This window comes from Somniosus microcephalus, chromosome 33 (genome assembly GCF_052327205.1).
Source record: "Somniosus microcephalus isolate GS21.2 chromosome 33, FLI_Smic_1.0, whole genome shotgun sequence".
Classification (NCBI taxonomy): Eukaryota; Metazoa; Chordata; class Chondrichthyes; order Squaliformes; family Somniosidae; genus Somniosus; species Somniosus microcephalus.
This window is the reverse complement of record NC_141019.1, coordinates 6,523,041-6,547,704: the sequence shown is the minus strand read 5'-3', so window position 1 is coordinate 6,547,704 and position 24,664 is coordinate 6,523,041. Positions and strand designations below refer to the sequence as shown.

The 24,664-nt window shown below is 48.0% G+C and overlaps 1 protein-coding gene across 14 annotated transcripts in view; it reads right to left on the bottom strand.

Annotated features, from left to right (window-relative positions):
• The window catches only part of r3hdm2 (R3H domain containing 2), a 269,089-nt gene that overhangs the window by 96,729 nt on the left and 147,696 nt on the right, over positions 1 to 24,664 (bottom strand). For 13 of the 14 annotated variants that reach the window (XR_015074450.1, XR_015074449.1, XM_085972623.1 and 10 more), the window contains 4 exons: positions 21,049 to 21,258; positions 10,225 to 10,266; positions 9,622 to 9,711; positions 7,431 to 7,563 (listed from right to left, as the gene is read on the bottom strand). Coding sequence is in view for 12 of the 14 variants with exons in the window: in XM_085972623.1 (XP_085828749.1) it covers positions 7,431 to 7,563; positions 9,622 to 9,711; positions 10,225 to 10,266; positions 21,049 to 21,213 (430 nt within the window). In the remaining 2 variants the exon portion in view is untranslated. Of the gene's footprint in view, positions 1 to 7,430; positions 7,564 to 9,621; positions 9,712 to 10,002; positions 10,191 to 10,224; positions 10,267 to 21,048; positions 21,259 to 24,664 lie in introns of those variants that run through there. The other variant, XM_085972631.1, reaches the window with a different exon arrangement.

Here is a 24,664-nt window from a genome sequence, read left to right as displayed (position 1 = left end):
AACTACATCACTCTCCATTTTAATGAAGAATTCTATCATATTATGATCGCTCCTCCCCAAGGGGCCTCGCACAACAAGATTGCTAATTAATCCTTTCTCATTACATAATACCCAGTCTAAGATGGCCTGATCTCCAGTTGGTTCCTCGACATATTGGTCCAGGAAACCATCCCGTATACACTCTAGGATTTCCTCCTCCACAGTATTGTTACTAATTTGGTTAGCCCAATCTATATGTAGATTAAAGTCACCCATGATAACTGCTGTGCCCTTATTGTACGCGTCTCTAATTTTCCGTTTAATGCCATCCCCAACCTCAGCATTACTGTTTGGGGGTCTATATACCACTCCCACTAACGTTTTCTGCCCCTTGGTATTTCTCAGCTCTGCCCATACAGATTCCACATCATCAGAGCTAATATCCTTCCTTACGATTGTGTTAATCTCCTCTTTAACCAGCAATGCTACCCCACCTCCTTTTCCTTTTTCTTGTCCTTCCTGAATATTGAATACCCCTGGATGTTGAATTCCCAGTCTTGGTCACCCTGGAGCCATGTCTCCGTAATCCCAATTATATCATATCCGTTATAAAAGCGGTAGAGCATCACATCAAGCTTCATTTTAAGTGAAAAATATCAGCTGAGTTTCTTTGATTAACCAGCAGATAAGTCACATCATATAGCTCAGGGAAATCAGGAGCATGATCCTGCATCCCAACATTCTGTGGTGCAGCAAGCAAGTTAAGGCTGTTTATCGCGAATTAACTAAAACACTTAAGTGTTCTGCTGGCTATTGGCTCCAACATTCCAGCATCTTGGCCCACAATACAATTCTGCTGTTTTATACAAAGAATAAAATCCAAGGGGCCTCTGATGATGCAAAAGGCAAATGCAACAGTTGATGTGACACAAGGAGCAGGAAGATCCCAGGTTAGATCCATGGGCTGTACGGAGTTAGCTGATCCCAAGTCGGGATGGAGCTGGGAGAACGACATTTTATCTCGGCATCCTTGAACTGGGAAGAGGTAGGTTTAAAAAAAAAACTAAGTTGGCCAGGGCTCCTGCTTCTGATAATAATCCTTTGGGAAGTGAGCATCAGTTGACGGCAGGTTTGGAGTCAGCTGTGAAGTCCACCATGTTAAGACTGCCTGCCCACACAAACAACAATGGGGCACTAAAATGGCACAGCATTCCTGGGCTAAGGCAGGCAAACAAAAAAAAAGGTACGGTATGCCCCAATAAGTGTCACTGCCTTAAGGACAAAAGGGGAAGAACGAGAGAAAGAGAGTAAACTAACAGGTATGATAGTGTTAAATAAATCAACAACTTGCATTGATATAGCACCTTTAATGTAGCAAAACCTCCCAAGGCGCTTCACAGAGGTGCAATCAAAAAGATGGACACCGAGCCAAAAGGAGGAGATACAAGGATGGGTGCCCAAAAGCTTGGCCAAAGAGGTGGGTTTAAAGAGGGTCTTAAAGCAGGAAAGGGAGGTGGAAAGGCAGAAGGGTTTAGGGAGGGGATTCCAGAGAGTAGGGCCCAGACAGCTGAAGGTATGGCCGCCAACGCTGGAGCGAAGGGAGTGGGGGGGGGGGGGAGACACTGAAAAACCCGGAGTCGGCGGAAGAGTGTGTTTTGAGGGGGGTGGGGGGGTGCGGTGAGGGAGTTGTCGAACTTGAGGAGGTTAGAGATAGGGAGGGACGAGGCTATGAAGACATTTAAACATGAGGATGAGAATTTGGGAGGCTCAGAGCTAATGTAGTTTAGTGGGACTTGGTGCGGGATAGGATACGGCCAGCAGTTTTGGATGAGCTGAAGTTTACGGAGACGTGTAGGATGGGAGGCTGGCCGGGAGAGCATTGGAATAGTTGAGTCTGGAGGTGACAAAGACATGGATGAGGGTTTCAGCAGCAGATGGGCTGAGGTAGGGGTGATGTTACAGCGGTGAAAGTAGGGAGCTTTTGTGATGGAGAGGATATGCGGTCAAAAGCTCAGCTCAGGATCCAATAGGATGCTGAGGTGACGTCAACATTGTAGATTCCTCTGGGATTCTTGCACAAGAACAAATTCTGACTATCTACACGTGACAATTTTTCCAAAGCTTTTACTCTTATAATAAAGGTTTCCCCAATGGAATGGAAATGCCCAACATTTTGAGCAAAATTTTTGTAGCAACTTATTTTCAAAATGCACGTGAAATTTTGAGAGATATTGGCCCGTATTTTCCGATCGCAGGCCTCCCGCGGGTGGAAGCCTGCGATCTGGAAAAATCTGCGCCCTTACCAGAGGGCTCCCTGGACGCACACAATTCCGATGCTGGGCCTCACCAAACTGCAGGTGCGCAGGGCCCACGTTGTAAGATTCGAAAATTTTCAGCAAAAATCAAGCAAGAAAACTGGATAAAATAAGACTGTTTATTGGCCAAAGTAAGCTTGCACAGAAAAACCTTTGATAAAAGGGCATACAAAATGGCCGCCAGGCCCCGTGATCAGTTTCTGAACCAGTTTATTTCTGTTACTGCAAGCTAGACAGGCTTGTGGATTGAAGACAGTAAACCCGCAAAAGCCAGTATCTGGGAACCGAAACTCAGAGCAACAGCATACATATTCAATGGATTATAAGTACAGGATGGGGCCCATCAAGATATGGGCGGACAATGTAAAAACACTTATACCCATTTATTGTACAAAGGAAAAACCGTTTAGCAGCCATCAAGGAAAATGTCCGGACCGATCAATATGCGAACCGAGCCGCGGTGACAATGCAAAGGACATTAACAGACATTATCGGCCAGGAAGGCCAGTTCAAGTTATCACCGGCTCCGTTACAAGACAAAGCGCCCCTGCAGAGATCTCTGCCCGCCAAAATTAATACAAAGACAGGACTATGATTTGGCGGGAGATAAGACTGTCCCAAAAGAGTATAACTATGGATTGAAAGTCCATCTAAGGGACTTCTGACTGCTACGGCTTCTTGTTGGGCGACTTCAGGCTTCCATTTCTTCAAGAATTTTCTTCTACGAGGAACGAACGAAGGGCGGACGGTGCCCGGATCGGCGCCTCTTCCACTTCGGCAGATCGATGAAAACGTTTTCGTCTTTTTAAAGACGGACGGTTTCGGAAAAAGGACAACGTGGCCGGTGTTCAGCCAAACAAGGCTCGGCCACGACAAGAAGACGACAAGGGTGGCCCGGGTACTGGGGTCGGGAGATCATCGACGACCCAGGCCGACGGAGAAGAAACCCTCTGGAGAACCGGCGATCGATGCCACAAGTTTCTCCCATGTGCATAACCTGCATCTAGGTCTACTCCACGAACAAAATTCCACGACAGGCCTAGTGGATCTCAACCTTGACGAGCGCTCATCGAGGCTGGGTCTACCCCACCGCCTCGAGGGAGGAGAGAATATCGACTGCGCCAGAAGCTTCCAATCCACGTGACGACGGGAAGCGGTGTCAAAAAGGCTGCGAACCCCTTTTCGCGATTTCGAGAGTGGTGAGCATGATCCCAAGTTCCCCAGGTCGAAACTTAGTTTAGGTATAGGGGAGGGAGTTAAGGGAAATCGTAATGTGTTTCCCCTTTTACGATGTGCCGTGTGTTCCCCATTTCCATAGAGTCAAGTTCATAAATTTGTGCATGATTGTAGTTACTTTAATCTGTGCCTATGACATGTATTTTGTAATGCTTCAAACTGTTTAAAAATAAAAGCATCCATTTCGTGCTATTCAGCCTGGTCTATTGAGTCCTTTTCTCTGCACTACTGTTCTCTGCATCTAAGTCCAAGGTCTAGAACCGTAGGGGGAGTGGGTCGAACCACTCAAGGGTAATTCTTGCACGAAGCCTGGCAGGAGGCCAGAACGGGCAAGAGAGCAGGAAAAAAACCCCTACACACGTATCCCAGGGGCGCAGGTAGTTCGCAGCGTCCCTGTGATCACGTGGGCCATGGGGAGCCAATCACAGAAGGGAATCTCCCTTCATACATTTGAGAGGAAGACATGCCAAATATATGAATGGAGATCAATGAAAAAACATAGTAAAACTTTAAATACATTTTTTTAATCACATTTTTAAAATGACTTGAAATTACAATAATTTTAAACAAAAATTTAATTTTTTGAAAAAAATAATTAAAGTATTTTACGGGGCTAAAAATAAACTTACCTTTTTTTAAAAAGTATTTTTAAATGATAAATCAGTGAAAACCGAATCTTTTTTTACTTTTTTCAACTCTTATCCTGGTAAAAGCAGGCGTAAGAATTGTCAGGGTTTTCTGCGGGCAGAGGGTCTCCAAAAAGCAGAACTATCCGCCCGCAGAGGCCCTTCTCCAGGGCAGCCGGAGGATCTGTCAAGACCATTCTTGACAGATCGGAAGTGCCGGTTTTCAGCGCATGCGCAGTGCACAGCGCGTACTCACCCGTAGGGATCGGAATATCCGGGCCATACGTAGTAAAAAAAAACCTCCAACTATCCGACTTCCCAATTAATCAATTGGATTTTCACAGGACAGGGGCTCCACTGTACTGTACATAAGTGTACAATGAATTGGGTCTCTGGATTATTAATATCTTCAGCGCTGTATGGAAACTTTTCATGGGTCTTCAATGTCCCATAGGGTTTTCTTGGCTTTTGACTGGATTTCATGAAACTGTCTTGTTGAGATGAAAAGGAGGTCAACAAAGCCAACAGAATATTGAACTACATGGTCAAAAGAGTAAATACAAGTCGAACTGTACAGTGCTCGGGTTAGACCGCACCTCGAGTACTCGGTCTGGTTCTGGTCGCTGAGACACAAGGTATATAGCCCTAGCGATCATCTTAGTATATAACAGAGTACAGTCCCCACCACTGATAGCGGGCACGCGATTTGCCTGCTATGCGCAATGGCCGCTATGACGACTCTAACAAAAGCTTCCGGAAACTGTGATGCTTTTAGTCCCTAAGTAATACAGCAACCAATTGTCCTATAATGTTTGACAGACTTTATGCGCGGGGAGTGCTAGTACACAAAATATTTAATGTACTTCGATCATTTACATTCATTGCACTTTTATCAATTACATAGCGGTTCAGTTTATTGTAACAATTTTAGGTACGTAATTTATGTGTGGCACTCTATCTTTACAATGGATCAAGGAGAACACTTTCCAGTGCCCTTGATGACATTGGTTTGGGCAGAGTGTATTTGTCATCGCCTATAATTCTTGTAGAAGCAGCTAGTTAAGCAAGATAGATCGAATAACGACAATAACGCCAGGAGTGAATACTAGTGTCGAGATAATGTCACTCAGCCAGCTCCTATTGCTAAATGTCATCACCTTCTTGTTTTGTAAATGATAATCTCAGCACATGCGGAATCTGTTGTTTACCGATCGGCACTTAAAAATATTTCCCGTCCAAAAATTTTGAAGTCATATCAGCTAAAGAAATACTTGAGAAAGTTTCACAATCCAAACACTTCTCTGCAAGTCTCGGAAATGTGCACAGTTGGACAAAAAGAAAATGTTTTTCCTGAGAAAGGCAGCCTCTGTGATTGAGGATTCCTCCCATGCAGGATATTTATAGCGAGTAAGCACAGCTGTTTCTGCCCGAAATAAATGGAGCTCTTACGACCCTATAACCAACAACTTTGAAATTGACATTAATGCAAATGGATAATGGTTATTGTTTTTCGACAATATATGCGACTGCCCGTTTTAAAGATGCACGTTTTAAGTGGTGGGGACTGTATTTACTAAATGGGTTTTCTTTACCCCATTTTACTCCTCTCCTCGCCCGAAGGCACTAACTAATTCTGCAGGAACTGTTAGTCATGTAGCACCTCACTCAACTGGCCATTCCTCACATGCGACTATAGATACAGGCAATTTGACCACTGGAAGTATCACAGCCAAGCCTTATCCTATCCTCATCTGATGTCCACTCATCTGTGGTGTCGACTACTGGTAATCAGGAGTGTAAACAGCACCCTATTTTCCCCCTCCCTCGCCCAGGGGTGACTAGCCACATAATAGCACCAACACTACCACGTGAGCTGAGCTCAGCTAACTCAGCACAGACCAGCATTTGAACCAGAGACCATCCTGATCCATGTGGCTCAGCAGTACACTACTCCATGCACTTACCCACTGAACCAATGGGGAAGCCCTGCTTCACTGATTCAAGATAGGCACTGGGTAAAACAATGGGTTAAAGCACACTGTCCTTTCACTTCTGGTGACATGGGCTCAAATCTAGCGGCGACTGATAGGGTCAAGGTCTGTAGCTAGCTGCAAGGATCCTGTGTGAAATGAGACAGACAGTCTCAAGCAAGTTCCCAGTAGGCAGAAATTCTTCAAAAAAACTACCTTATTGGCATTCTCACTTTGAAAGCGGATAAGGATGATGGGTAGGGAAAATGGGAAATACCACAATGGTCCAGTAGGGGGTGCTCTCAAGATCGGTTGAGGGCACATGTTTAAAGTAGATGGAGTGTTACCCTGCACGTGACCTGTGCTAAATCAGATCTGGGGATGCTTGATGCTAACACAGGGTGACCAAAGTAGTACAGGGTTCCATTCCCCAAAACAGCTATCCTTATCTCGTTGAGTGCAAAGTCAACAAAAATGTCCAGTACTCTTTTTCGGAAGCAAAGTGAACTTCTGACACAAATAGTTCTCGAAACATTCAACTACCCCACAACAGGAGCAATCCTTAACCACCCAGTGTCCCAATTTCTATGAATTACCTGTACCTTCAACTAATCCAGTTTTGCTGGACTAGTACAGAATAGACTAAAGATGTGAAGACAAAGTGACATCCTTATTTAGACTGGCTTTGATTAAAAATGCTCCACCTATGTCTACAAACACCTTGCACATGCACTTAGATGGAGAATGTCAGATTGTAGCAGAAAGCAGAGTAAAAACACCGACGGTGTGTTGCCAAAGCCAGATTTTGTTCAAGAGATTCTTTCAGTAACATGGAAATACTTCATTAACAAAATACATTACAAAAGGCGGCACATAACGCTGTATGTTACAGGAGACTGTCCTTGCAAAGTGAACCTCGTCACTTCTGTCCCGGAGCTCGCTCTATGCGCCCCTTATTCATCATGTAACAATGGATTCAAATGGGTTCTATGCTTTTCACATCTCCCTCTTCTTTTAAAGATAGGGTTATTTCAGAAATACTTTATGATTACATGAATGGGAAAATCATGCAGTTTAAAAGTCACAATTTGAAAGTTCAATTACTAAAACGTATTTTAAATGATTATATCCTTTAATTTTTGAAAGTGGAATTTTACACAATCCGTTTAATGATTTTTTTTTTAAGGTTGCTTTTAAACAGTGTGATACTATTTAAAAACTCATTTTACTTAAGTTAGTCAACACTTTGTCAAACTTTGTACTAAAGCTTCAAAGTCTTATCAGGCAGGAAGCTAGCTTCTGACCTCTTGACAGCATTTTTCTCGGTACTTTCTCCAGTTTCTCTTTCTTTTCCTTGTCTTCTTTCTCCGAGCCATCCTTTGAGGATCGTTCTTCTTCTTTATCAGAAGGGCAAGTGAACTGGAGTTGGATAACATCCTGCAAAGTACAGTACAGACAGAGGTCACAGTCAAACTTTACAGAGCAACACAAAGTAGGTCATAGGCAGCCAACAGCGAGATACAATAAATCTCTCTAGCAGCGAGGATGACAAGACAACTCATCCAGTTTCCCAGACCACACGCATGTTTAATACCAGCCCAGGAAATGAAAAACACTAGGGAATATATCTGGCAGAATGCTTGTATGGACATACAATATGACGACGTATTGTGGTCAGGTTAAAGACTTGTAAAAAAAAAACACAACAACGTTTACATACAAAGGTGAATATTAAGGAAGCTATAAATGGAAGAAAACCTGAATGTCAAATCATATTTCAACTACTACCTTTGATAAGTCACATTCTTCATAGTTTACTTTGAAGTGAGTATCTGGTATTCGTCATTCCTAGTGTTATCCAAAGAGTAACTCCCGTTTAAGGCTTGTGCAGTTTAGAAATGATACTTTCCAACCCTTCTGCATTTAAGCATGAATGATGCTACCTTCTTAATACATACACACCCACTTAGTCAGTTCAAAGTGTGCACCTGTTGCAAGCTGTTCTGTTACACATTGCAAAGGGCCAAAAGTCAATCCAGCCCACCTTGAAATTGGAAAATCCTATTCTTTTTGCCGATTGGCCAGGCAATCTGCTGTCACTTTTCTTGAAGCTTTCACCATCAAATGTTGCTGTTCCACAGGATGGGTCACAACGCCAACATTCTCTCAGTGGTTACATCGAGACCTTGTGGGGAAACTCCCATATAACACACAAATGCGGAGCATGAGTGTCAATGGAAACCAGAAGTCTATTAGCAGGGGGGGGGGGGGGGGGGGGGGGGGAGGGGTTCCAACCCATCTAATGGGGCATTCGCAGATCTCAGGGTGGGGGAACACAATCAATGCAATTTGGCAGCTAAAATCTTCTGGGTTATTTGGCCAGCACCCGAGAGGTAAGCTCTGGTCGGTGTTCAGCACCAATCAATAACAGCAGAAGATCAGCACTGCCTCATGGGGAACGGCCAGAAATATCTTGCATGAGGCATCTATCTTTATCGCCAGGTTTGTTTCATGACAGAGTGACGAGATTTCATTGCCCTTGGCAGCTCTTGACTGGGAGAAGCTAGAATGCGTTTGCTCCGGTGCTTGATGCCAGCAAATTCCGGGAGATGTGGTGGCCGGAAGCATTTTGAACAGTGACGCCTCACTGGGACTGGTTCTCTTTCTTTTGCCTCTTGTGATTCTTTTGATTCCCCCACAATTAATTCTGTTGTGTATAATACATGACGTTCGATTCAAGTCTTCCTGACGAATACAGACCCAAATCCCAAGGCAATTGTCATATGTCAACAGTCCAGTGTTCCTGGGAGAGGCAAAGCAAGTATCGAGCAAAGCCATCAGCAGTGTTAATTAGCCTAGCACATTTAATGCAGTACTTAAAAGCCTTTGGCAGAATGGGAAATCAACACTGCATTGATCTGCAATATAGTGTCAGTAGGTTAAGGTAGTTCTTTCAATAACTACAAATATGTGAGGGTTGTACTTTGTTTCCCTGTCTTTTATTTGAACTTAATAATTTAAAAAAAGTTAAGGCGCTGGCATGACCGCAGTCGACATTAGCAAACTTTCGACAAACCTAGAAAAGAACACGTGAACTTTAATGCCCAGGAACTGGGAGAACAAGCGGTGCAGTAACAAGAAGTTATACTAACTATTCCGGCCTACAATTTCTGCAGAATGTCTGAAGAATATTCAGTGCGATGTCATGAAAGGAGCAGAAAACATGGCTGGGGAAATCGGTGCTCCAGTGGGCACCTGGGCTTCGATATTAAATAAAGGCAAGATACCATGTGCAAAGTCTCGGGTGATGAAAAGTCATCAGACGTGTAGTGCAAGGGTTCCCTAGAATGTATCCATGCCTGGATTAGCTCCTACAGCGTGTAGAAGATGCTAAACGAAGAAAAACCATTTTTCACACTTTTAGTCTATTCATGGAATAGTCTACTACTTTGTACGTTCAACCTCTTTTAAACTGCATTACTCCTTTCGTTTTACCTGGATTTCCTGAGGCCCATCACACATGAATGGGTGGGAAGATTCTTCACACACAGCAAGGCTTCGCACCAACTTTAACTTGGAATTGGACTGTAAAGAAGAAGAAAAGGATCCTTTAAAGAGAACTTACTGAGAGAACACGGGCAAATCGGAGCCACACTTTGGTTTTGGTAGCTCTGGCTGATTCTTTTCTCCCCCATCCCTAGCTCAGGGATGGCGAGGGGAGTTTCAGCTGCAATCGGCTAATTCAGCACAGACCACAAATTGAATCTGGGACCTTGGTTCTCAGTATGGTTTTAGTACCACACAATGCAATGCACTTAATCACTGAGACATCGAGTTAAAAAGAAATCTAACAGGTCACTTAAAAATGTGGCTCACCGGCTAACTCAGAACTTCATCACGTAGCATCTGATAGTGAAGAACCCGGTCTAATTTTTCTACAAAAATGATGTCTCCCCCACCCCATCAAAAAACTCTCAGTATAGAAATATTTCCAGTGAACTGCAATTGAGCTTTTTATGGGACCCGCAAAGTTCTGTGTTCAACCCAATGAAGCCGAGATTGAAGTCATTTTCCCACTGATTAGGAGCGCATTCTGACCTTGGATCGCTTCCTTGAGTGCCCGTGGTTTTGTGTTCTTCGCTGCAATGAAACAGAGACCACGTCAGTAAGTTAGGAAACATTCTTTTGGTAGTTTCATTGACAATACAAGCCCAATTTCAGGAGGGGAAACTGTGCTCCTGCCCTCTCCCCCAACATGGACTAACCTAGGAGCCAGTCTCATTTCCATCAAATCTTCTGATACCTCACCAATTAATGCTAATTCCATGTAAATGGGAGTGGTGTCACACCTTTGGTTAAAGAGGAACTGTATTCATATCAATTGCCACATAACATGTATGCTATAAAGGACCTATTATACAGTTGCCAGTATGTCTCATTGCCCCTGGTTCTCAAGCTTCATAGAAACAGAGAAAAACAGGAGCAGGAGTCGGCCATTCGGCCCTTCGAGCCTGCTCCGCCATTGAACACGATCATGGCTGATCCTCTATCTCAATACCATATTCCCGCTCTCTCCCCATACCCCTTGATGCCTTTTGTGTCTAGAAATCTATCTATCTCCTTCTTAAACATATTCCGTGACTTGGCCTCCACAGCCTTCTGTGGTAGAGAATTCCACAGGTTCACCACCCTCTGCGTGAAGAGATTTCTCCTCATCTCAGTCCTAAATGTCCTACCCCGTATCCCGAGACTGTGACCCCCTCGTTCTAGACCCTCCCCAGCCAGGGGAAACATCCTCCCTGCATCCAGGCTGTCTAGCCCGTCAGAATGTTATGTTTTACAGATAGTGATTGCAGGCATTTTGCACAGCCTTGCAGACACATAAGTTCTCCTCCAGTAACATTATAAAATGAGCTCACTGTCACGAATCACAATGTCACCACAGAGAGCAATTTTACACAAAATCTTTGCCCAAGCTACATTTACCAAGACATTTTAAAGCATAATAATAACAAGGTTTGAACGAGCAGCCCCAATAAGTAGTTGCGGATCACAGTCTCCGAGTCACGCTTTTAACCAGCTAACAGACTGCCCTCGGCAGGGGCCTGCTCAGCCTCTCAGCAGGGGAATGTAATGCAGTGGAAGAGCAACATTTAATGAAGGAGACAGGAATATGTCAAAGACTAAATTGGTCTCGTACTTTGAAACACACTCAATAATGTAAGAGGTGACAACTCACCAAATTCAGGATTAGTTCACTGCTGTTCTAGAACAGACACTGGGGTCGAGTTTCCGCTTTGGGAAATTGTGCTCCAAATTGCGCTCGCTTTCTAAAGTGAAGTTACGGCTCAAGTTTCCTCTCAAACTCATTTGCATAATCACAAACGTAAATTCTACCACGAACCAGTGCAATCGGGCAGCGTTTTAGAACATCATAGTTCAATTTGTTCCCCCAGTTGCATTAAAAAAAATTCCTTGATATATTGAAGAGTGGTAACCTGGTACAGTTTGATTAATAAGGCTGAAAATGGGTTTATCACAGAAAGTAATCATTTAATCTAATCCACCACCAGAGAGATACCTGATTTTAAATAACTGAAAATGACTTCAAAAACCAGACAACCATTTACTCGTTTCATTGGCGTACACTAGTCAGTCAGTTTCTTAGTACAGGAAACTTTGGTTTATCCGGAGGTTAACTGTCCGGAATGCTCGAGCCACCGGCAAAAATCAGGAGCCGTTTCGTTAGGTTTTTTTTCTTTTCGTTGCTTTTTTTTTCCCCACCAGTCAGGCTCTGCAAGGTCTCGCTGAAGCTGTTGCTAAGCTACAGAGACGCTTGCAAGGTACGGCCGACTGTTTAGAAGCTGTTGCTAAGCAACAGGGTTTGTTGCCAGATACGGAGCTCAAAATCTCCGTATGTTTCAACATTAGCGCTGGTTTGTCCGGCAGTTTTGATGGGACGGCAACAGCTCGGTCCCGTCGGTGCCGGATAGCACAAAGTTTCCTGTAAATTAAATATTTTTTAATATTTAAAAACTTTTTAAAAGGTGCCCATTAGTGCCCTTCCACCTGAAAAACACAGCTTAATTTGAAGAGCCTCCTCGAAGGGTCGCAATTAGCGGAAACGCCCAATGCTGATTCATTCGATCAGGGGGGCGGGGCCAGTTTTGTGGGTGGGGCCATCTTCCAGCACGATTTTTTTTAAACCAGCGGAAAAGATGTCGAAAACTCGATTTGCGCTGAACGTAACTTGCATGTGAAATTCCTCGATCTTTTGCGCTGATTTGGCTGAAAAGCAGTGCAATCCAGCGGAAATGCTGCCCCACTGTATCTACCCTTCAATTGCCAAACCCTGCTTCAAATGGACAAGTACATCCATGCGGGGATTAAATCAGTGCTGGGGAATAAAACACCTTTGCACTTTTTGTACACAGTCTCAGCAACAAGCACTCGGAGGTCATATATACCACAGGCTAGGTGCAGAGTAATTCTCGCTCCACTCCACCTCCACAACATGACTTAACCCCTGACTGCAACAGTGTGAAATTTTCCCCATTTATCACACCAGCCTTCGGTGAAGCTCCTCGGAGTAAGAATATCAATTTTGTACTGATCTGCAGACATAGTCATACTCACAGAACCATACCTTTCAGCCAATGTCCCAAGCTCCTCCATCACCAACCCTGGGTATGTCCTGTCCCACCGGTAGGACAGACCCACCAGGGGTGGCAGCACAGTGGTATACAGTCAGGAAGGAGTGGCCCTGGGAGTCCTCAACATTGGGCATGGGCAAGGAAACCTCCTGCTGATTACCACCTACCGCCCTCCCTCAGCTGATGAATCTGCACTCCTCCATGTTGAACACCACTTGGAAGAAGCACAGAGGGTAGCAAGGGCACAGTATGTACTCTGGATGGCGGACTTCAATGTCCATCACCAAGAGTGGCTCGGTAGCCCCACTACTGACCGAGCTGGCTGAGTCCTGAAGGACATAGCTGCCAGTCTGGGCCTGCAACAGGTGGTGAGAGAACCAACACGAGGGAAAAACCTATTTCACCTCGTTCTCACCAATCTACCTGTTGCAGATGCATCTGTCCATGACAGTATTGGTAGCAGTGACCACCGCACAGTAATTGTGGAGACGAAGTCCCGTCTTCACACTGAGGACACCCTCCATCATGTTGTGTGGCACTACCACCATGCTAGATTCAGAACATATCTAGCAGCTCAAAACTGGGCATCCACGAGGCGCTGTGGGCCATCAGCAGCAGCAGAATTGTATTCCACCACAATCTGTAACCTCTTGGCCCAGCATATCCCTCAATCTACCATTACTACCAAGCCAGGGGACCAACCCTGGTTCAATGAGGAGTGTAGAAGAGCATGCCGGGAGCAGCACCAGGCGTACCTAAAAATGAGGTGCCAACCTGGGGAAACTGCAACACAGGACTACATGCATGCTAAAAAGCTGAAGCAGCATGCTATAGACAGAGCTAAGCGATCCCACAACCAATGGATCAGATCAAAGCTCTGCAGTCCTGCCACACCCAGTCATGAATGGTGGTGGACCATTAAACAACTAACGAGAGGAGACGACTCCATGAATATCCCCATCCTCAATGATGGTGGAGCCCAGCACATGAGTGCAAAAGATATGCCTGAAGCGTTTGCAACGATCTTCAGCCAGAAGTATCGAGTGGATGATCCATATCGGCCTCCTCCTGAGGTCCCCACCATCACAGAAGCCAGTCTTCAGCCAATTCAATTCACTCCACGTGATATCAAGAAACGGCTGAGCACACTGGATACAACAAAGGCTATGGGCCCCGACAACATCCCAGCTATCGTGCTGAAGACTTGTGCTCCAGAACTAGCCGCGCCTCTGGCCAAACTGTTCCAGTACAGCTACAACACTGGCATCTATCCGACAATGTGGAAAACTGCCCAGGTATAACCTGTCCACAAAAAGCAGGACAAATCCAACCCGGCCAATTACCGCCCCATCAGTCTACTCTCAATCATCAGCAAAGTGATAGAAGGTGTTATTGGCAGTGCTATCAAGTGGCACTTACTCACCAATACCCTGCTCACAGATGCCCAGTTTGGATTCTGCCAGAACCACTCGGCTCCTGACCTCATTACAGCCTTGGTCCAAACATGGACAAAGGAACTGAACTCCAGAGGCGAGGTAAGAGTGACTGCCCTTGACATCAAGGCAGCATTTGACCGAGTGTGGCATCAAGGAGCCCTAGTAAAACTGAATTCAATGGGAATCGGGAGGGGGGGGAAAAGAGGGCGGTGGGGGAACTCTCCACTGGATGGAGTCATGCCGAGCACAAAGGAAGATGGTTGTGGTGATTGAAAGTCAACCATCACAGCCCCAGGACATTGCTGCAGGAGTTTCTCAGGGCAGTGTCCTAGGCCCAACCATCTTCAGCTGCTTCATCAATGACCTTCACTCCAACAGAAGGTCAGAAATGGGCATGTTCGCTGATGACTGCACAGTGTTCAGCGCCATTCACAACTCCTCAGATAATGAAGCAGTCCATGCCCGCATGCAGCAAGACCTGGACGATGTTCAGGCTTGGGCTGATAAGTGGCAGGTAACACTCACGCCACACAAGTGCCAGGCAATGACTGTCTCCAACAAGCGAGAGTCTAACCACCTCCGATTGACATTCAACGGCATTACCATCGCCGAATCCCCCACCATCAACATCCTGGGGGTCACCATTGACCAGAAACTGAACTGGACCAGCCACATAAATACTGTGGCTACAAGAGCAGGTCAGAGGCTGGGTATTCTGTGGCGAGTGTTTCATCTCCTGACTTCCCAAAGCCTTTCCACCATCTACAAGGCACAAGTCAGGAGTGTGATGGAATACTCTCCACTTGCCTGGATGAGTGCAGCTTCAACAACACTCAAGAAGCTCGACACCATCCAGGACAAAGCAGCCCGCTTGATTGGCACCCCATCCACTCCCTCCACCACCGGCGCACCGTGGCTGCAGTGTGGACCATCTACAAGATGCACCGCAGAAACTCGCTAAGGCTTCTTCGACAGCACCTCCCAAACCCGCGACCTCTTCCACCTAGAAGGACAAGGGCAGCAGGCGCATGGGAACACCCCCACCTCCAAGTTCCCCTCCAAGTCATACACCGTCCTGACTTGGAAATATATCGCCGTTCCTTCATCGTCGCTGGGTCAAAATCCTGGAACTCCCTCCTTAACAGCACTGTGGGAGTACCTTCACCAAATGGACTGCAGCGGTTCAAGAAGACGGCTCACCGCCATCTTCTCAAGGGCAACTAGGGATGGGCAATAAATGCTGGCCTTGCCAGTGACGCCCACATCCCATGAACGAATAAGAACAAAACTTTTGTGCTGTGGGCCCATAGCCAGAAGTGTGTATAAGACTGTCCAAACTCTCTTCATGAAGCAGTCTTACAGCCAGCAGACACAGAGGATTTTCCCATCACTGCAGGCCCTAGTCCCAGAGGTGAGATGACACTTAACTCACTGCACCGCTTGGAGATAATACAGGAGAATACTATTAAGCACTTCATATATTTCACCAACTCTACCTTGACACCCAGGCCTAGAAATTCAGTTGTTTGCGCCAGCCGCTAGCGCCTTAGGAGGAGGAGAAGTGGGGTGCTAAGCGGCTAGCGCCCGGGCGCGGCGCGATCTGCGCCTCTCGCGAACTTGTTAAGATTTAGCGGCGGCGCAAAACCTTTGCGCGCGCTCAGCTGCGCGCGCAGATCCTGACGTCATTTCATGGTGCAACGCCCTTTGTGCGCCCCGAACCAGAAATTCAGTGGCGCTGGCCTATTGTGTGCCTGGCGCCCCCCGCGACTGGTAGAGGGGAACGGTTCCCAGCCGCTGCGGGGCGCGGGGGGCGCTAATTAAAGGGGACTCCTCCTGCAGTATAAATGGCAGCCATTTTGCACCACTCCTTCTTTGTGAGAGACGGATCTTTGGAGAGAGATAAAGGTAGAGAGCTTTCTGGTTTGGCTCAACACTCGCACAGGTACTTGTGGCTTCAGGCCAGAGCTTTGCACTTGTCTTTAACTTCAGTGTCATAGCATTGATTGGAAACATATAATGGGGGCTGCAATGGGTGGAAACGTTGGGCTTCTCCATTGCATTCAAAGGGCTCAGAGACGCCGTCAGAGAGTGCCAGTCATGGCCAGACGGAGAAGGGGCAACAGGCGTCGGCAAAGGAAGCCTTACCCACCCAGGGTATACCGCCAGCAGTTCTCATATCTGAACATGTCTGAGGAGCAGAGTGTTCGGAGGCTGCGATTCAGAAGGGCGGTGGTCACTCAGATCTGCCACCTGCTTGGCGGAGATCTGCAGCCACAGCTGAGGAGCAGGACGTCTCTGTTGGTGGCAGTGAAGGTGACGGTGGCTCTCAACTTCTATGCCACCGGCTCCTTCCAATCCGCTACTGGGGACATTTCCAACATCTCCCAGTTTGCGGTACATTGCTGCATCCGCCAGGTGACCAATGCCCTTTTCAGAAGGAGACGTCAGTTCATCTCCTTCCCCATGACCGTTGACAAGCAGCAGGAGCATGCAATGGGCTTTGCAGCATTAGCGGGCTTCCCCATGGTGCAGGGCGCCATTGACTGCACGCATGTGGCTTTGCGGGCACCTCTACAGAATGCCGAGGATTAGTGCAACCGGAAGGGCTACCATTCGCTCAACGTGCAGTTGGTGTGTGACCACAGGCAGCTCATCCTAGCTGTCAATGCCCGCTTTCCAGGCAGCAGCCACGATGCCTTCATCCTGCGCCAGACTTCTGTGGCAGACATGTTCGAGGCCCAGCCTCACCCACTAGGATGGCTTCTCGGGGACAAAGGCTATCCTTTGTGCACCTGGCTGATGACCCCGCTCCGTGCGCCCAGCACCCCTGCTGAAGAGGGATACAATGACAGCCATCAAGCAACCAGGAACATCATTGAGCAAACAATCGTCGTGCTGAAGCAACGGTTCCGCTGTCTGGATCATTCCGGGGGAGCCCTACAGTACTCGGCTGAGCGAGTCTCCCATTTCGTTGTCGTGTGCTGCATGCTGCACAACCTGGCTATCCGCAGGACTCAGCCACTGCCAGCAGACATTGGAGGACCACCAGAGGAGGAGGAGGAGGAGGACCAGCACAGGAGGGAGGCAGAAAGTGCAAGGGCCGCCCGTCAGCGGCTTATTGCAAGTCGGTTCTAGGCCCCCTCTCAGGGAATGGCTTGTGCCAATGGCAGAAGATAAATGTAGCCGCTCCACAAGCCCTCAGCCGAGCAGGGCAACCAGGACTTCCAAAAGAAAGCATGGACAGTGCGATTTAAGAAAATGTTTTACTGTGATACCTCTGTGCCCTTCCCACATGACAAACTAATGGAGAGAAACCCCCCACAAAAACACAAATACACCAGTCTCGGCCTTTACAAGTAACACAAATACACCAGTCTCGGCCTTTACAAGTAACACAAATACACCAGTCTCGGCCTTTACAAGTAACACAAATACACCAGTCTCGGCCTTTACAAGTAACACAAATATACCAGTCTCGGCCTTTACAAGTAACACAAATACACCAGTCTCGGCCTTTACAAGTAACACAAATACACCAGTCTCGGCCTTTACAAGTAACACAAATACACCAGTCTCGGCCTTTACAAGTAACACAAATACACCAGTCTCGGCCTTTACAAGTAACACAAATATACCAATCTCGGCCTTTACAAGTAAAACAAATACACCAGTCTCGGCCTTTACAAGTAACACAAATACACCAGTCTCGGCCTTTACAAGTAAAACAAATACACCAGTCTCGGCCTTTACAAGTAACACAAATACACCAGTCTCGGCCTTTACAAGTAACACAAATACACCAGTCTCGGCCTTTACAAGTAACACAAATACACCAGTCTCGGCCTTTACAAGTAAAACAAATATACCAGTCTCGGCCTTTACAAGTAAAACAAATACACCAGTCTCGGCCTTTACAAGTAAAACAAATACACCAGTCTCGGCCTTTACAAGTAAAACAAATACACCAGTCTCGGCCTTTACAAGTAACACAAATACACCAGTCTCGGCCTTTACAAGTAACACAAATATACCAGTCTCGGCCTTTACAAGTAAAACAAATACACCAGTCTCGGCCTTTACAAGTAACACAAATACACCAGTCTCGGCCTTTACAAGTAACACAAATATACCAGTCTCGGCCTTTACAAGTAACACAAATACACCAGTCTCGGCCTTTACAAGTAAAACAAATACACCAGTCTCGGCCTTTACAAATAACACAAATACACCAGTCTCGGCCTTTACAAGTAACACAAATACACCAGTCTCGGCCTTTAAATATGAAACAAATACACCAGTCTCGGCTTTTACAAGTAAAACAAATACACCAGTCTCGGCTTTTATAAGTAAAACAAAACATTTGGCCACACCTTCTACTTTTTCCCCTGCGAGGGTGATCCGTTTCGCTTCCGTGACTGGCCCCTACCCGCCCTGCAGCTCCTCCTCAATGGGACCCCAGTGGCTGCAGCAAGGCTGGGGGAAGGTTGCTGAGGGTCAGATGATGAGACGGCAGATGCCCTTGGGGGTCGGCCTGGACCAGCTCTGGGACTGGAGGGGCCGGCTGCTGACTGCTTCAACTCTGCTTGGGCGGCAGCAGTCTGTCCAACAGCTGGTGGCAGCTGCAATGGAGGAGTGACAGTGTTGGCTGCAGGAATGCTGCCAACCTGACAGATCACAGACACTCCCTGGTCGGCTGATACATTGGCATGCGCACGGGCCAGCACTGCAGCATGCGCAGCAATCTGCTGAGGCACAGACTGCTGGGCTGCTGCGGCACAGCGAGTGCCCCGGCGATGCCTGGCCGATCCAGCGAGTGTGGCAGCAGTTAGTGCCCGTGTGGCCCTGGTCTGTGTCTGCATGACAGCAGCCAGTGAATGCACGGCACGACTGAGCACTTGGCTAGAAGCCGCCTGTGAAGCAGCGAAGTCCTGCTGACTCCTAGCCTGTGCTGCCGCGATGTCCTGCAGACTCCTGGCCTGTGCTGCACTGAATTGTTGCAGACTCCTGGCCTGTGCTGCACTGAATTATTGCAGACTCCTGGCCTGTGCTGCCCCGAATTCCTGCACACTCCTTGCCAGTGACTCTATGGAGTCAGGCAACCTTGCCACTGCAGCCATGAGCTCAGTGTGCCTGCGCTCAGCCTGGGCGCCCATTTCCGCTAGGAGCCGCACCTCCTCTGCGCTCACTGTAGCAGGACTGGAGGCCGCACTCACCCTCCAGGGAGAAGGCCACCGAGCTTCCCCACCCCTCCCGCGTTGCTGCAGCCCGCTGGTCCCCGGAGCTTCACTATCCTCCGACCCTTCCCCCCTGCTCCCCTCCAGGGAAGACGTGTCACCATCATGGCCATGGGCTGCCTCGGCTGAGGGTGTCCCTGATGGGCTGGCTTCCTCTTCCTCCTCCTCTATGTCTGACTCGGACACAGTGCCAGCTTGAGGGGCCGCCTCCTCACCTGGCGAGTCACCATCTGAAAGCAGGGAGGCACAAGAGTTGCTTTAGAGTGAGGACAGGGCGGCAGCGAGGGAGGCATGAGTGCTGCTGTGCACTGCATTGGTTCGATAGTGGCAAAGGATGCTGGTGTGAGGCGCAAGTGGAAAGGGAGAGGTCAAAAAGGTGATGACCTTACCATTGGTGCCCAGAACAGGGTCAGCATCTCCAGTGGCAACGGGGCCACTCAGCCGGCCTGCCATGATCCGCTCCAGTCGCTGCTCGAGGTCGCTCAGCTGTTTCAGGTCAGGACGGCCTCCCCCGGTCTGTCGCTGCTGTCTTCTGTTATGCGCCAGCTTGGCCTGCAAGAGAAAGGACCGCCTCTAAGTACAGTGTCAAGCCCTGATCTTGCCCGCACTGCCTCCCATGTTCGATTAGCCCTGACAGTGTCAAGCCCTGATCTTGCCCGCACTGCCTCCCATGGTTGATTAGCCCTGACAGTGTCAAGTCCTGATCTTGCCCGCACTGCCTCCCATGGTCGATTAGCCCTGACAGTGTGTAAAGTCCTGAATGCGCAAGTGCTTTTCATGACAGTCCCATAGCTGCTGGATGAGGGCTGGCCATTAGGGCTTTCAGACCTGTTTGGCCATAAAGTGAGGTGCACATGCAGGGATGAGGAGGATACTGGAAAGGGTACTCACCCTGACAACCCGAGTGAGGTCGTTGAATTTTTTCCGGCATTGGGTTGGTGTCCTGCCAACCACGCTGTTGGACGTGACCCTGTTTACCACATCCCTCCATGCTTTCCGATATTCGGCGGGCAGCGGCCTCCTGCCACCCTCAGGGAAGAGGATATGGCGCCTGCGGTCCACTGCGCCAACCAGCAGCCTCAGGTCACCCTTGCCGAAGCGCTGCGCTCTCTCCCTGGCCTTCTCCATTCTCCTGTGCGTGGAGCTGTTCCAGAAGCAGTGTTCAGGCCTTGCCTTAGGGCTGCAGTGTGCAGGGCGTGGCAGCCAAGCAATTCCACCCTCCCTCTAAGTGCTGACCGGCGCCTGACTGTCTGCCCTCAATGAGCACCTCGCCGCACCTGCGCTGTGCCCGCCTTCGGTGTTTGCGCCCCGGATCGCCGGCTTAGCGCCTAATGATAGTCGTGCATCGCCTGCTTTAGCGCAGCAGCAACCTCTTGGGGCGATGCAACTGAATACCGGGCGCAAAAGTTAGCGAACGCCATGCTGTAGCGCCCCAAACGTGGCTATACTGAATTTCTTGGCCCCAGTGTCAGAAGTGTTCACAATGACTATTAAAGTATGTATTCTGAAAATCACAAAGTGCATTTGCATCAAAACAGCTTAAGGGAGCAAGATAGGCACAAATACCACGGCCATTTGTTTTAACCAGCAACGTCTCACCTGGAACTCCAGCTGTGCGTTTGGGTCTTCGGCGTCTTTTTCCACCTCCTCTTTACTGGATGTTCTGTACGCACATTTATTTTTAATTAAAGACTCCTCCACCAATTTCTTTTCAGATTCCTTCATGATTTCCAAAGTTTCTTGAGTGTTATTACTATTGGACATCTTCAGAATGTGAAAATAATTAAGGGTGTGCTAGACAGCAGAGGCCTGGAAAAGATACAAAAAAAATTAAATGACAAAATTAAACTAATATTTTAATTTTTATGGCGTGCAAGTAATGCATGCTTTTTTTTTTTTAAAGTTATCCACATTTCCCTCTACAATATGTTAAACATGTGGGTAACTGCCATCACTTATCAATAGCTATCCATAGATTTCCTCTCTCGTCATTCCTACATCAACATTTTTTTTAATTGAGCTGTACAATGTGTCATCCTTGGCCCAGTGGTACCACTCTTGTCTCCGAGTCAGAAGGTCATGGATTCAAGCCCCATTTCAGAGATTTGAACACATAATCCAGGCCGACACTCTCAGTGCAGTGCTGAGGGAGTGCTGCACTGTCGGAGGTGCCGTCTTTCGGATGAGATGTTAAACCGAGGCCCCGTCTGCTCTCAGGTGGACGCAAGAGATCCCATGGCACTATTTGAAGAGGAGCAGGGGAGTTCTCCCTGGTGTCCTGGGGCCAATATTTATCCCTCAACCAACATCACTAAAACAGATTATCTGGTCATTATCACATTGCTGTTTGTGGGAGCTTGCTGTGCGCAAATTGGCTGTCGTGTTTCCCACATTACAACAGTGACTACACTTCAAAAAGTGCTTTGTTGGCTGTAAAGCGCTTTGGGGCATCCTGAGGGTGTGAAAGGCGCTGGAGAAATGTCATTTATTTCTTCCTTTACAATTTCACTGGCCAGAGTACATCACAGGTCACATGCCATGTCACAAATCATACACAGATACAGGGGCTTACACAGTTCAGTATATTTGGGTGCCACCCGCATTGACACCACTGAGATCATTCCTTGGCTGGAAACTTTCGGCTGAGAGCGCGGCTTAGGAACATATTAAGCAGAGACTTTGAGTGATGGGTGGCCCCCAGAGTTGCTGGGTTCACCCCGATCATCAGATCGTCCCCGACTCCATTTAGCTGTATGGGGAGAGGAGAGATTTGAATCGAATATTTTCATAGATAGAAGGGAGCCCACAATCCTGGTGGTTTTCCAACTCCAGGCACAGTGCACATTTTATTGGTTCCGTTTAGCAAATATTCTCCAGGCGCTTTACCCAGCTTCTTGTGGTAGTGTGATAGCAAAATACTGCAGATGCTGGAAATCCGAAATAACAACAGAAAATGCTGGAAAAACTCAGCAGGCCAGGCAACATCCGTGGAGAGAAAACAGAGTCGACGTTTCGGGTCGAACCCTTTTTCAAAACTGGAAAGGAAATGAAATAGATCGAAAGGCAGGGCTGGGAGAGAACAAAAGAAGTGAAGAGACATTAAGAGGTATTCAAAACCAGACGAGATGGTGATAGGACAGTGGAGACAAAAGACGGCTCAGATTAGGTGTGAAATGTACTGGCAGAATGAGAGACAGCTGCCATGTGGGAGCTTTGCGGAACACCTCCTTTCAGTCCGTAAGGGTGACCCCGAGCTTCCGGTCGCCTGTCACTTTAATTCACCGCCCCATTCCCACTCAGACCTCACTGTACTCGGGCTCTTACATTGTTCCACGGAAGCTCAACGTAAACTCGAGGAACAGCACCTCATCTTCCGATTAGGCACTTTACAGCCTTCCGGACTCAATATCGAGTTCAACAATTTCAGATCATAACCTCGGCCCCTATTACATTTTTGCTTATATTTTATCCACATCTTTGTTTTGGCCTTTCCCCCCCCCCACTTTTTTCTCTCTCCCACATGGCAGCTGTCTCCCATTCTGCCAGAACATTTCACACCTAATCTGAGCCGTCTTTTGTCTCCACTTGTCCTATCACCATCTCGTCTCGTTTTGAATACCTCTTAATGTCTCTTCTCTTCTTTTGTTCTCTTCCAGCCCTGCCTTTCGATCTATTTCATTTCCTTTCCAGTTTTGAAAAAGGGTTCGACCCGAAACGTCGACTCTGTTTTCTCTCCACGGATGTTGCCTGGCCTGCTGAGTTTTTCCAGCATTTTCTGTTGTGATTTCTTGTGGTAGTGTGTCAGGTTATGCCAGACCTTGTTATCAGCAGTAAATGTGCAGGAACTGTGCAAGCCAGGTAGGAGTGGGTCACTTGACATTTCTCCTCCCCGCTCTAGCCCAGGGATGTTGAGGCCATTATCCATAAGTGACTTACAGGAGAGCACTTTCTGCAATTTTTAAAATACTTTTATTTAAAACGAAGGGTCGTCAATTTAAAACTGTCACCGAGAGCGAGGACAGAGGTCGGGAGAAATTGCTTTATACAGAGAGTTGTCAGAGCATGGAATGTTTTGCCACCAATGTTCCCTTTAAGCTGTGCGGCCGCTCAGTGATCTGCAGGTCCCATGCAGGCCGCTCAACGCCGTTATAATGGGGAAAACCCCGCGCATGAGCGGCAACCTGAATGGGCCGTGCACCCAAACCAAATTAGCGGGAACATTGTTTGCCACATGGAGCAGTTCCATCTTTTCAGAGAAATACAGATATATGTTTGAAGTAGAGGGTGATACAGGGCTATGAGGAGACAGTAAAGCAGTGGGATTCGTTTTGGATTAACCTAGCAGAGAGCTGGCACAATGGGCCGAATGGCCTCCTTCTGTGCTGGAAACCTCCACTGATGGACTAGTTAGTACGCAGTGCTGTAGTGTTCTTCCATTCCCCAGATCTGGAACACTGTTCATTCATATGGAGGAGTTTACTGTTACATCCCCCTTCAAATTAATCCCACCGTAATCTTCCGCAGTTAGCATATACTATTTATCATCTCATTTTTTGGCTTCTGATTTATATGGTACTAGCTGAAGTGCCCGGTGGTGCCGAGGGAATTTTTGAGGGCATGTTGTTGTTGGAAGAGAGAGAGAGAGCGCGCGACTGGGGGGGAAGAGAGAGCGCGACTGGGGGGAAGAGAGAGCGCGACTGGGGGGAAGACGAGAGCTGCGACTGGGGGGAAGAGAGAGCGCGACTGGGGGGAAGAGAGAGCGCGACTGGGGGGGAAGAGAGAGCGCGACTGGGGGGAAGAAGAGAGCGCGACTGGGGGAAGAGAGAGCGCGACTGGGGGGGAAGAGAGAGCGCGACTGGGGGGAAGAGAGAGCGCGACTGGGGGGAAGAGAGAGCGCGACTGGGGGGAAGAGAGAGCGCGACTGGGGGGAAGAGACGAGCGCGACTGGGGGGGAAGAGAGAGCGCGACTGGGGGGGAAGAGAGAGCGCGACTGGGGGGAAGAAGAGGAGCGCGACTGGGGGGGAAGAGAGAGCGCGACTGGGGGGGAAGAGAGAGCGCGACTGGGGGGGAAGAGATGAGCGCGACTGGGGGGAAGAGAGAGCGCGACTGGGGGGGAAGAGAGAGCGCGACTGAGGGGGGAAAGAAGAGAGCGCGACTGGGGGGGGAAGAGAGAGCGCGACTGGGGGGGGGAAGAGAGAGCGCGACTGGGGGGAAG